The 13,961-nt window shown below is 35.4% G+C and overlaps 1 protein-coding gene across 2 annotated transcripts in view; it reads right to left on the bottom strand.

Annotated features, from left to right (window-relative positions):
• HAO1 (hydroxyacid oxidase 1) overlaps positions 1–9,759 on the bottom strand; it is a 35,612-nt gene extending 25,853 nt beyond the window's left edge. For both annotated transcript variants that reach the window (XM_053709334.1, XM_053709333.1), the window contains exons 1-3: positions 9,578–9,759; positions 8,680–8,831; positions 6,339–6,594 (exon numbers count right to left, since the gene is read on the bottom strand). In XM_053709334.1, the coding sequence (XP_053565309.1) occupies positions 6,339–6,594; positions 8,680–8,831; positions 9,578–9,714 (545 nt within the window). In that variant the 5' untranslated portion in view covers positions 9,715–9,759. The remainder of the gene's footprint in view (positions 1–6,338; positions 6,595–8,679; positions 8,832–9,577) is intronic.
• Between the last annotated feature and the right edge of the window lie 4,202 nt (positions 9,760–13,961).

Here is a 13,961-nt window from a genome sequence, read left to right as displayed (position 1 = left end):
AGTCCGCCAAACTGCCTTATCCTGATGGAAAATCAGAAAAGGAGATTTACAAAAAAGAACAGATAATTCAGAAACTCTTCTAGCAGAAGAGATGGCTAAAAGGAACAACACTTTCCAAGAAAGTAGTTTTATGTCCAAAGAAAGCATAGGCTCAAAAGGAGGAGCCTGTAAGGCCTTCAAAACCAAATTAAGACTCCAAGGTAGAGAGATTGATTTAATGACAGGCTTGATACGGACCAAAGCCTGTACAAAATAGTGAATATCAGGAAGCTTAGCAAACTTTCTGTGAAATAAAACAGAAAGAGCAGAGATTTGTCCCTTTAAGGAACTTGCAGACAAACCTTTATCCAAACCATCCTGAAGAAACTGTAAAATTCTAGGAATTCTAAAAGAATGCCAGGAGAATTTATGAGAAGAACACCATGAAATATAAGTCTTCAAAACTCGATAATAAATCTTCCTAGAAACAGATTACGAGCCTGTAACATAGTATTAATCACTGAGTCAGAGAAACCTCTATGACTAAGCACTAGGCGTTCAATTTCCATACCTTCAAATTTAATGATTTGAGATCCTGATGGAAAAACGGACCTTGAGACAGAAGGTCTAGCCTTAATGGAAGTTGCCAAGATGTGCATACCAAAACCTGTGAGGCCATGCTGGAGCTACCAGCAACACAAATGTTTGTTCCATGATGATTTTGGAAATCATTTTTGGAATAAGAACTAGAGGCGGGAAGATATAAGCAGGTTGGTAACACCAAGGAACTGTTAATGCATCCACTGCTTCCGCCTGAGGATCTCTGGACCTGGACAGGTACCTGGGAAGTTTCTTGTTTAGATGGGAAGCCATCAGATCTATTTCTGGAAGACCCCACATCTGAACTATCTGAGAAAACACATCTGGATGGAGCGACCACTCCCCCGGATGTTAAGTCTGACGGCTGAGATAATCCACTTCCCAATTGTCTATACCTGGGATATGAACCGCATAAATTACACAGGAGCTGGATTCCACCCAAGCAAGTATCCAAGATACTTCTTTCATGGCTTGGGGACTGCCAGTCCCACCTTGATGAATGACATATGCCACAGTTGTGATATTGTCTGTCTGAAAACAAATGAACGGTTCTCTCTTCAACAGAGCCTGAAGAGTCCTGAAGATAGCACGGAGTTCTAGAATATTGATTGGTAACCTCGCCTCTTGAGGTTTCCAAACCCCTTGTGCTGTCAGAGATCCCCAGACAGCTCCCCAACCTGAAAGACTTACATCTGTTGTGATCACAGTCCAGGTTGGACCAACAAAAGAGGCCCCTTGAACTATATGATGGTCATATAACCACCAAGTCAGAGAGAGTCGAACATTGGGATTTAAGGATATAAATTGTAATATCTTTGTATAATCTTTGCACCATTGGTTCAGCATACAGAGCTGGAGAGGTCTCATATGAAAATGAGCAAAGGGGATCATGTCCGATGCTGCAGTCATGAGACCTAAAACTTCCATGCACATGGCCACTGAAGGGAATGACTGAGACTGAAGGTTCTGACAAGCTGAAACCAATTTTAATCATCTCTTGTCTGATAGAGACAGAGTCATGGACACTGAATCTATCTGGAAACCTAAAAAGGTGACCCTTGTCTGAGGAAACAAATAACTTTTTGGTAAATTGATCCTCCAACCATGTCTTTGAAGAAACAACACTAGTTGATTTGTGTGAGATTCTGCAGAATGTAAAGACTGATATCGTCCAAATAAGGAAATACCACAATACCCCGTTCTCTGATTACAGAGAGTAGGGCACCGAGAACCTTCGAAAAGATTCTTGGAGCTGTCGCTAGGCCAAACAGAAGAGCGAAAAATTGGTAATGCTTGTCTAGAAAAGAGAATCTCAGAAACTGATAATGGTCTAGATGAATCGGAATATGAAGATAAGCATCCTGTAAGTCTATTGTGGACATAATGCCTTTGCTGAACAAAATGCAGAATAGTCTTATAGTCACCATTTTGAAAGTTGGCACTCTTACATAACGATTCAAAATGTTCAGATCCAGAACTGGCCTGAAAGAATTTTCTTTCTTTGGGACAATGAATAGATTTGAATAAAACCCCAGACCCTGTTCCTGAATTGGAACTGGTATGATTACCCCTGAAAGCTGCAGGTCTGAAACACACTTCAGAAAAGCTTGAGCCTTTACTGGATTTACTGGGATGCGTGAGAGAAAAAACCTTCTTACAGGAGGTCTTACTCTGAATCCAATTCGGTACCCTTGAGCGACAATACTCTGAATCAAATGATTTTGGACAGAATCTGCCCAAAATAATTTTGGAAGAATCTTAATCTACCCCCTACCAGCTGAGCTGGAATGAGGGCCGCACCTTCATGCAGACTTGGGGGCTGGCTTTGGTTTCTTAAACGGTTTGGATTTACTCCAACTTGAAGAAGGTTTCTAATTAGAACCAGATTCTTTAGGGGGAGGATTAGGTTTCTGTTCCTTATTTTGTCGAAAGGAACAAAAGTGGTTAGAAGATTTAGATTTACCCTTAGGTCTTTTATCCGGAGGCAAAAAAACTCCCTTCCCCCCAGTGAGAGTTGAAATAATCGATTCCAATTAAGAACCAAATAACTTATTACCTTGAAAAGAAATAGATAGTAATCTAGACTTAGATACCATGTCAGCGTTCCAATATTTAAGCCACAAAGCTTTTCTAGCTAAAATAGCTAAAGACATAGATTTAACATCAATTTTGATGATATCAAAAATGGCATCACAAATTAGCATGTTGAAGCAAACAAACAATGCTAGACAAATCAGGATCTATCTCCTGTTACGCTAAACTTTCCAACCAAAAGGTTGATGCAGCTGCAACATCAGCAATAGAAATGGCAGGCCTGAGGAGATGACCAGAATATAAATAAGCTTTCCTTAGATAAGATTCAAGTTTCCTATCTAAAGGGTCTTTAAAAGAAGTACTATCTTCCATAGGAATAGTAGTAGTATGTTTAGCAAGAGTAGAAATAGCCCCATCAAATTTGGGGATCTTTTCCCAAAACTCTAATCTAACTGCTGGCAAAGGATACGATTTATACCAGGCCTATTCCATTCCTTAGAAATCATATCAGAAATAGCATCAGGAACTGGAAAAACCTCTGGAGTAACAGGAGGTTTATAAACAGAATTTAAACGTTTACTAGTTTTAATATCAAGAGGACTAGTTTCCTCAATATCCAATGTAATCAACACTTCTTTTAACAAGGAACAAATATACTCCATTTTAAATAAATAAGTAGATTTGTCAGTGTCAATATCTGAGGAAGGATCTTCTGAATCAGATAGAACCTCGTCAGATGAGGATAATTCAGTATGTTGTCAGTCATTAGAAATTTCATCAACTTTATGAGAAGTTTTAAAAGACCTTTTACGTTTATTAGAAGGTGGGATGGCAGACAAAGCCTTCTGAATTGCATCAGCAATAAAATCTTTTATATTCACAGGTATATCTTGTACATTAGATGTTGAAGGAACAACAGGCATAGTACTATTACTGATGGACACATTCTCTGCATGTAAGAGCTTATCATGACAACAATTACATACCACAGCTGGAGATATAATCTCCACAAATTTACAACAAATGCACTTAGCTTTGATAGAACTGTTATCAGGCAGCAGGGTTCCAACAGTGGTTTCAGAGGATCAGATTGAGACATCTTGCAAATGTAAGAGAAAAAACAACATATAAAGCAAAATTATCAATTTCCTTATATGGCAGTTTCAGGAATGGGAAAAAATGCAAACAGCATAGCCCTCTAACATAGAAAAAGGCAAGAGGCAAATAGGAATGGGGTTTTAAATAATGAAATTATTTGGCGCCAAGTATGACGCACAACATAACTGAATTTTTTTTTGGCGCTAACAATATCCGGAAATGGCACACTCACGTCATTGATGATGCAACCTTGAGCAAGGAACTCTGCGTCAACTAAGACGTCAGAAATGACGAATTTGCATCATCGGATGTAACTTTGTGCCAAATAAATTCTCACGCCAAGAATGACGCAATAAACTTCAGCATTTTTCACCCTAGCGAGCCTAATTTTGCCCGCGAAATTTAAAGAGAAAACAGTCAATAGCAAAAAGACTATACCCCAGGTGAGAAAAAATATTTTCCTAAATATGCTTTTCCCAAATATGAAACTGACAGTCTGCAAAAGGAAATATACATAAACCTGACTCATGGCAAATAATTACAATACATATATTTAGAACTTTATATTAATACATAAAGTGCCAAACCATAGCTGAGAGTGTCTTAAGTAATAAAAACATACTCACCAAAAGACACCCATCCAAATATAGCAGATAGCCAAACCAGTACTGAAACAGTTATCAGTAGGGGTAATGGAATTTGAGAGTATATCGTTGATCTGAATAAGGGAGGTGGGAGATAATTCTCTACGACCGATAACAGAGAACCTATGAAATAGATCTCCTGTGGGGAAAACCATTGCATTCAATAGATGATACTCCCTTCATAACACTCTGACATTCGCTGTACTCTGAGAGGAATCGGGCTTCAAAATGCTGAGAAGCGCATATCAACATAGAATGTAAGCACACACTTACTTCACCACCTCAATAGGTGGCAAAGTTTGTAAAACTGAATTGTGGGTGTGGTGAGGGGTGTATTTATAGGCATTTTGAGGTTTGAGAAACTTTGCCCCTCCTGGTAGGATTGCATATCCCATAAGTCACTAACTCATGGACTCTTGCCAATTACATGAAAGAAATTGGTATTTAGATTTTCCTTGAAAAATAAAGGAACATGTGTTTTACCATTTCCCCAAAATCAACTTAAGGGGGGTCAAAAGGGGGGGGGCTGATTTAAGAGGATATCTATATCTCAAAAATCGACTATGTTACAGACTTGAAAATTGGTATTTAGATTCTCCTTGAAAAATAAAGAAACACAGGTTTTACCATTTCCCCAAAATCCACTTAAGGGGGGTCAAAAGAGGGGGGGGTGATTTATGAGGACACCTATATCTCAAAAACCGATGATGTTACAGACGTGAAAATTGGTATTTAGATTCTCCTTTAAAAATAAAGAAACATGCATTTTACCATTTCCCCAAAATCCACTTAAGGGGGGTCAAAAGAGGGGGGCTGATTTATAAGGATACCTATATCTCAAAAACCAATGATGTTACAGACTTGAACATTGGTATTTAGATTCTCCATGAAAAATAAAGAAACGCTTGTTTTACCATTTCCCCAAAATCCACTTAAGGGGGGTCAAAAGGGGCAGGCTGATTTATGAGGATACCTATATCTCAAAAAACGACGATGTAACAGACATGAAAATTGGTATTTAGATTCTCCTTGAACAATAAAGAAACACATGTTACAGATGTGAAAATTGGAATTTAGATTCTCCTTTAAAAATAATGAGTCAAAGGGGGGGGTTGATTTATGAGCATACATATATCTTAAAAAGCAAAGATGTTACAGACGTGAAAATTAGTATTTATATTCTCCTTTGAAAATAATGAAATACGTGTTTTAACATTTCCAAAAAATCCACTTTAGGGGGGGATCAAAAGGGGGGCAATTTATGAGGATACCCATATCTCAAAAATCAAAGATGTTACAGATGTGACAATTGGTATTTACATCCTCCTTTAAAAATAAAGAAATATGTGTTTTAACATTTCATGAAAAAACTATTAGGGGGGTCAAAAGAGAGGGGTGATTTATGAAGATACCTATATCTCAAAAACCAAAGATGTTACAGACGTGAAAATTGGTATTTAGATTCTCTTTTAAAAATAAAGAAACACGTGTTTAAACTGTACCCGAAAATCCACTTAAGGGGGGTCAAAAGGGGGGGATTTATGAGGATACCTATATTTAAAAAAACAAAGATGTTACAGACATGAAAATTGGTATTTAGATTACGAGAAACTAATGAAAAATGAAGTTCATGTCAGTGAGTGTGCAACCCGAACGGCACATGTCGTTGCGAGTGGTTAGTGTTTTTTGCTATTTTTTACAAATCATAAAATCCATGCGAGTGAAGCTGCGGGCAACAGCTATTATATATTTAAATGAGGGATAATCTACTAGTTTGTTGGCGGTTGTGAGCAATTTCTATCCATCAAAACTTAAAGGTTGCGTTTACCCATGTAGTATTTGTTGTTTTGGACCATGAATATTAAATTAATGATTAATGAAAGCTAAATGTCCATTTTCAAATGCCTTTTCAGTAATCAAAGTAATTTAAACAACCTATAGATTATATATTATCAATATAGAGATGTATTTAAATAATAATACCTTAGATGAGGAGGCAGCTGAAATTTATTGTGCACATCATCCAAGCGTCGCCCAAGATACGGGGTGTCCACAGTTAAAAAGATCCCTTTATAACCAAATCTTTCAGCTCTCTGCACAAGTGACTTTGTAAGATTTCTATCTTTATAGATATAAAGCTGTATCCAACGTAAGCTGTCTGGGGCAGCCTCAGCAACTTCTTCTATGGATGAGGTAGCCCAAGAGCTTAACATCATCCCTACACCAACAGTTCCACAGGCTGAAAAAGTAAATTTGCCACCAAAAGTTATTGGTTTTAACAATGTCTTCATATAACTATGACACAATTTATAACATGATAAATTAAAGAGATTGTTATATAGGGTTTCATTAATTCATTTCTTACTGCATCTCATTGATTTTCAAAGTTTTTTTTAATTTGAGTTAATTTGAGTGTTTGAAAACTCAACAACCACCTATTCATCAAATGCTTTCAAAGCCATTTTGCAGTATGTCTTGGAAAGTTTGACAGCAGTATTCCAATCACCAAGAAAAACGTTTCTCATGGTTTTTCAAAAGCATTTGAACTTTTCAAATGTCACACTTTTATGGCTCTTTGACAGGCTTTTTTTTATGAAAGAGAGGGGGGGAGAGAGAGAGCAAAAGAGAGGGGGGAGAGAGAGCAAAAGAGAGGTAGAGCGAGAGAGAGCAAAAGAGAGGGCGAGATAGAGCAAAAGAGAGGGGGAGGGAGAAAGAGCGTAGAACCGATGTACTGCAAAAAATGATCCATGTGAACGGGCTTTAGGAAAAATCATAATTTTATGATTTTTATGTTTTGAATAGAAATACTTTAAATTCCAATGTTCTTCACATAGAAATGTCCTTTTTATTTTAAAATAGACAGTTCTATATATATATCTGTATATAATATATATATATATATATACATATATATATATATATATATATATATATATATATATATGTGTGTGTATATTCGTATAGATATATATCAATAGATAAAAAAATGTTTTTAAAAGAATAATCATATATATGAAGAACATTGGAATATAAAGTACTTAGTGCAGTTGGTCTACAGTGAAAATAAGTTAGCGCAGTTGCAGTATCAGAAGTCCTGAAGTTAGCACGCAAGCAGAAAACAATATAGCACACCACTTGTAATCTAGCCTATAGTAGTGCAAGGTTCCTAGTCTTAAAATTCATTTTTTGACTATTGAAGCCCTTTAATCATGCATGAAATAAAGACCTAGAGTAAGTGAGTATAGCTAGTACTACTACCAGTTGGCAGTGGCAGCTCCTAACCATCAATAAATAATGTTAGCACCTAATTAAAACCACTGTAAATATTTGATTATTAAATGTTAGAAGAAAAAATGCTTTTGTTGCATTAAAAAAGTAACAATTTTGTTTAGCAGTGAAGGGCCTCAAGCATATTTGTTTAAGAAAAGACACAACTACAAAAAAGTATATTTTATTTTTTATTAAAAACAGGAAGACACAATTTGCAAATGTTTTTTTTTACCTTAAAGGGACATTCCAGACAAAATTTAAATGCACATAGATGAATTACATATCTAAATAGAAACGTTTACAATATATAAAGATAAATTATCAAAAATGCTTCCGGTAAAAGTTATCACTGTTAAAGTGTAAACATTTTTCTTTGCACATGCATTTGACAGATAGCTAGATATTCTAAGTGCACCAGCATTTTAAATACTGCAGTTGCTCCGCTGGCCAATGGGGCTTATATCATGTCCGCAATTAGCAAAGTGAGTCATTACCAGATGGTACAAGCACCTTAGGCTGTCTGACCAAGTGTTGTGTTTAAAATAATAGTGCACAGTGCATACTTAAATACTCTTTTGAAAACAGCTATAGCTTTTATTAGAAGCATTGTTGCTAATGCATGTATATTAAAAAAACTGCTTCTATTCAAAACTGAAATCCATCCATTTGGATTCCAATTTTGGCTGGACTGTCCCTTTAATATGTTTTTCTATCGTGCTCCCTCCACATTCCCTACTTAATTTTCAGATTTGGCAGTAAATTATTTACAACACAATAAACAATGAGTTGCCGGGTGCTAACCAATAACTCAAAATTATTTGCAAAAGTATTGAGTTGCAACCTGTTAACTGGAACCTGACATAAAGTCAAACACTAGTTTAGCCCCAGGACTTTGATTACTTAGTGGCCGCTATTAATAAGAGGAGGGGGCGGAAATTAGCAGCTAAACCACAAATAATTGCAACAGGATTATGATCTAGCCTCGATTGCCAACATGTCAATAAATATTGCAGGTTTTTTTAAATATTTACAGCTGTTGATCCATATTATTTACCTCTCACAGTGGCAGTCTCTCCATCAGGATGGGCCATGCGCTGCATTGCTGTTGCACCTACACATATCGGCATACTGATTTTCTGTCCTAATACTGATGTTGATAAATCAATTGCAGACACATTCCTTAGTACGCGAGGGTACAACCTCAGTCTTAAAATAAAGACAAAAAAAAGTCCTTTTTTTTAAGGTAACCCAAGAATTCTTCAAAAATGGGCAATTTGGTACATGACAAATGCAGGTTAATGTAATGTACCCATCCCCAAGTAATAATGAACAGAAGTATCTAGAGGGCATAGTTATAAGATCCCATACGTTTTTATATCTCAAACAAACATAAACACACACATACACTTACCTGTTTCTCATATAGAGCCTGACGATTATAAACGCATTGTAACGGAGAGAAATCACACAACATTTTTAGACCTTATACTTTAATATACAAGTCTCTCCTACACATACAGAACCCTAGTCAGATGAACATCTCTCAATGTTACATTTGTGTTACTAAAATAATTTGAGAGTTGTCCTACTGACAAGACTTTCTAGATAATCTCACCTGAGAGAAGAGCTTTAGATCTTGGAACCATATTCTCTCTAACTTTAGCAAACTAACGCACATAGAGCAGAATATATTGCAAATACATACCCCACACACACAAAACATGCATAAAGCTTAAAAGGACTATTATTTCCTCTGCACAGTGTCTATTTTTTTTTTAATAAAAAATACATTAGTGATACTCTTTAAAAAAAAAAAATATATATATATATATATATATATACTGTATATATACTGTATATATATATACAGTGTATATATAAATATATAGCTTAATAGAAAATATGCTGAAATCGTCTTTATTTACTTACTGAATAACTAATCATGTCCTTACCTTGAAAATGCAGCTACATTGTCAGCTAACGTTTGCTGATTTTCTGATCCTGATCGATAATAATCATACACAGACTTTTTGAGGAAACTTTTGGCATTCTCTTCAAATTCATCAACTGTTATGGGTTTTCCAGACATTTTTCATTTATGTCAGTTATGCCTGGATCAACGTTTTGTGCTTAGTGTTTGACTATTGCATTGCAAATGATTAATAAAGCTGGTTTTTGTGTTATCATGTCCAATATTTACCCTCTCTGTAAATGTGTAAACAAGGCACTGCAGATTCTGAAACTTTAGTTTGGACTTTCTACTAATGTTAACTTTTGATTATTATGTGATGTATATTTTTTTTCCAGGCACCAATAATGACTTAAATGTCTTTATGATCTATTTATTACAGGAAAAGTGATTATCAGTTTATTAAGAGATGCAGAATCAAAACAATCCTTAACATAAAGCGCTCAATTCAATTTAGATACAGGAGTGGCCACTTACAGCAACTAATAAGGCAACCTCTGATAATGTTACTCACTTTAGCTTACTCCATACATACGTAAGTACCACCTGACAAAGTAGCAAACTCATGAGAAATTAATAAGGACCCTGATGCCACCATCCCTGATGTATTTTGGCTCCATAATGGGATGCTGTATTTCACAAGCACATATAAAATATAAGGATGAAAATCACACTTTATAGGAGGGGAAAAAGAGTAGTTTATATTGGGCTAGATTACAAGTGGAGCACTGTGTGTGATAAAGAAGCAGCCATTACAAGTGGCTGTTATAGATACTGCAAGTTCGCAGTAGCAATTAGTGCTCAGAAAATTAACCAGAGGTCAGACCTCTGCTTAATTTTCTAAATGTCCCCCAATTTCCCAAAAAACCTAAATATTAGTTTTCTTTTCTTTTTTTTTTTTTTTTTTAAAAAAGTAGCATTTTTAAAAAAAACAAAACTGCACTTAGCAGTTGTGGGGTGTTAGAAAAAAAAAAAATGGTACTGAAAAGTGCCTTTACATTGTGGACTATTTTAACTGTGTGCTCCCTGTAAATATATATGTACATGCTTATATGAATATATATTTACGTGTTAATATGGGTAGACTTGATGGGCCTTTTTGGTTCTTATCTACCGTCAAATTCTATGTTTCTATGTTTCTAATATGTGTATAGACAAATTAACACAGAGATATATGTATATAATCATATACATTTATATTTACATTTGCTGCCCAACCCTGCGTGACTTACCCCCTTCACTGCACTCCTATTGGAGCCTATGGATGCGCACTCATGAGTGCAATGCTTCTGTGCAATGCGAACGTGAGCTCAAATTCGCATTGCACCTAACTTGTAATACCAGCGCACATTTGCGAGTGCAAATATCGGTTTCGCGGAAGCAATATTTTGCGCTCCACTTATATTCTGGACCATTATTGACTATCATCTAAATGATGGGAATAAAACAAAATATTGTATTTATACGTTTTAGGAATTAGCTAATTTTTAAAGCATTTAGCAATTTAACTTCAATCATACTAATCCACAAACCTCTTGCCATTTTATTGTGTAATTTACTACTATAATATTTAAAAATCTTAATTCAGTATTGTGATAATGATTAGTTCTGTTTTATTATTGGTTTAGTACATTTTAATAAATGTAAATCATTAAACAATGAACACACTATACTGTAATTTGTGTTCATTTTATATAGATTATCTAATCATCATATAATGAACCCTACTTTTCACAATGGTGTAATCTGAAACACTATAACATTAGTAAGTAGTAAGCCTAGTTATGTGTTAATGCTGTGACTCTGTAGTCTAGGGATAGGGTTCTCTTTGCCCCCTATTTAAGTTGCACACCACAGGCATCTTATAGATTGTACCCCTTCATTATGAGCCATCTTCCTCTAAAAAAGATTTGGTCACTATAAAAGTGGTGACAACCTATACTGAAAGAGAGTAGGGGAAGTAGGACAATAACAGATTACTTATATCCCCATATAAAAGCCCAGGGTAATGTAATTGCCATAGGAACCCCAGTCCCTTAACCATAACAGATATTTAGATGTTAGTAGGGTTACTTTGCGATGGGGGTTGTAGTGGTTTAGGGGTACATAGTGTAGTGGGTTATTTTGCAATGGAGGTTGTGGCAGTTTAGGGGTTAATAGTGTAGTGGGTTACTTTGCGATGTGGGCGTGTGTTGGTTTAGGGGTAAATAGAATGTTTTAGTGCAACTGTTTCCTACGCCAAACTCTGAAAGATTGTATAAAAAGTTTGAGCGTTAAATGTGATTGCGTTTGAGCAATCGCATTTACTTTCAACTTGTAATACGAGCGGACAACACTGCCCATAGAAAATATGGGGAGCGTAAATTACTGCAAGTTTGTGCAAACTAATTTTCAGTCATTTAAACAATGCGCATCTTGTAATCTGGATTTCGATAGTAAAGAACACTGTGATCTCGCAATCTCATTTAAGCTCCTTACGCTAACGATAGCACTACAGTCGAAATCTGACCCTGTATCTCCAAAGCAACCGATTTTAACATTCCAAGTAATTATGCAAAAATGTGACTGTACAAAGTCAAGGGACAATAAATATTGTCAAGCCCAAAAGTCTCAAGCAAAAAGTGTATTCAAATTAGGCAAACTTACATCTCTAGATTGCATGGGGAAAATGCTGTGCATATTACACCACAGAGCTTGCTTTTATTTCTTTTTTTTGCATGTTTTTTAATTCAAAGTGAAGTTATGATTCTATAGATAAGTGATTGTACAATATAACACAGGGGTTGCTTTATTTAACAAATGAACTATGGAGATGTTTTGATGCCTATGTTTTTTAAGTAAACTGTGATTGGGACTGCCGACCCTCCTATATTTCCAGGTATCTCTCTTTTATTTCCAAACTTTTTTCCAATCTCGCAGGCTCCCTTTTTTATCTCCTATACAAACATTTTTCTAACGTATTTACTGTGTACATCATGCAAAAATTTCAATTAATTTCAGACATTTAATAGTGTACTCTCATTTTTATGTATCCGACTGTTTAACGTCTTAGCTCCCACTGTGCCCTAAATGAGAAATATAATTTACGGATTGCCAGAAAGTTGCTGAATGTATTAAGCTAGACTGTGTGAATGAATATGATTTGTACAAAGACTTATGTTGTACCAAGTTGTACTAAATTGTAAAATAAAGATTTGTTTCCCCAGTAACTACTGTATAATTTGGCAATATATTACTCTGTTTCTTTGTTATTTCAAGACATCAAGTAGATTTTAATTACTCAGAGTAGTCATAAACACATTATACTAACTTCCTATAGTCCACTTATACCAGGTATTAGAGAGCATAGGTATTGCAGCTCTTCTGCCTACTAGTAATATATCATCAGGCTATACAGATGTGGTCACCTTAAATGTTTGGCCCAAATCCCTAAAACATTGAAACATTTACAGCCCTCGTCATCAATAATGCTAATCATGCATCTTCATCCTTCCTATCATACTCATAGTTTACTTATGGTGAGACAAAAATAATATCCCTTAAGGGGACATGAAACCTAATTTTTTCTTTCATGACTCAGATAGAGAATGTGATTTTAAACAACTTTTCAATTTTCTTCTATTATATAATGTTTTGTTCTCTTGTAATTCTTTGTTGAAAAGGATACTTAGGTAGGCTTAGAAGCTGCTATTGGTTGCTGCACATATATGTCTCATGTTATTGGCTCAATTACTGTATGGCTATTTCCCAGTAGTGCATTGCTGCTTCTTCAACAAAGGACACCAAGAGAATGAAGAAAAGTACATAATAGGAGTAAAGTGAAAAGTTGTTTAAAATTCTATGCTCTGTCTGAATCATGGAAGAAAATTTTGGGGTTTCATGTGCCTTTAATAAAATGTTTTAGTGTCCTTCCCTTTTCTCAATTACAACAAGTGCCCTCATTAGATTACTCACCAGCAGACAATGAGAAATAACAGTAACAGTTGTGGCTGTGTTAGTGATATGATAGGTACCAGCAATAACATCTGATGACATCACTTTTCATGGGTCAGCTATAGCAACCAAGATGGCCCCACATACACCAATGTTCAATGTCATAGAAACAAAATACAAAGCACAAAAACACCAAAGGATTGTGGCTGGCTTTGTGCAGAATACTCAATGTAACTTTTAGGATACTATATATGTAATAAAGTAATGTAAGGTAGTCTTTTAAATGTTTCAAAGAATTACAGCAACACATGTCCAGGGATGAAGTCCCCAAGTATAAAATAAAAATAATTTTCAATTAATTTTATTGCTAAATTACTTTTGCCCTATTTTATTATTGTGTTCTAAAATGACCCAATAGTGGGCCAGATTACAAG

The sequence above is a fragment of the Bombina bombina genome, chromosome 4, assembly GCF_027579735.1.
Source record: "Bombina bombina isolate aBomBom1 chromosome 4, aBomBom1.pri, whole genome shotgun sequence".
NCBI lineage: Eukaryota > Metazoa > Chordata > Amphibia > Anura > Bombinatoridae > Bombina > Bombina bombina.
Note: the sequence above shows the minus strand (reverse complement) of the source record. Positions and strands in the feature narration are given on the sequence as shown.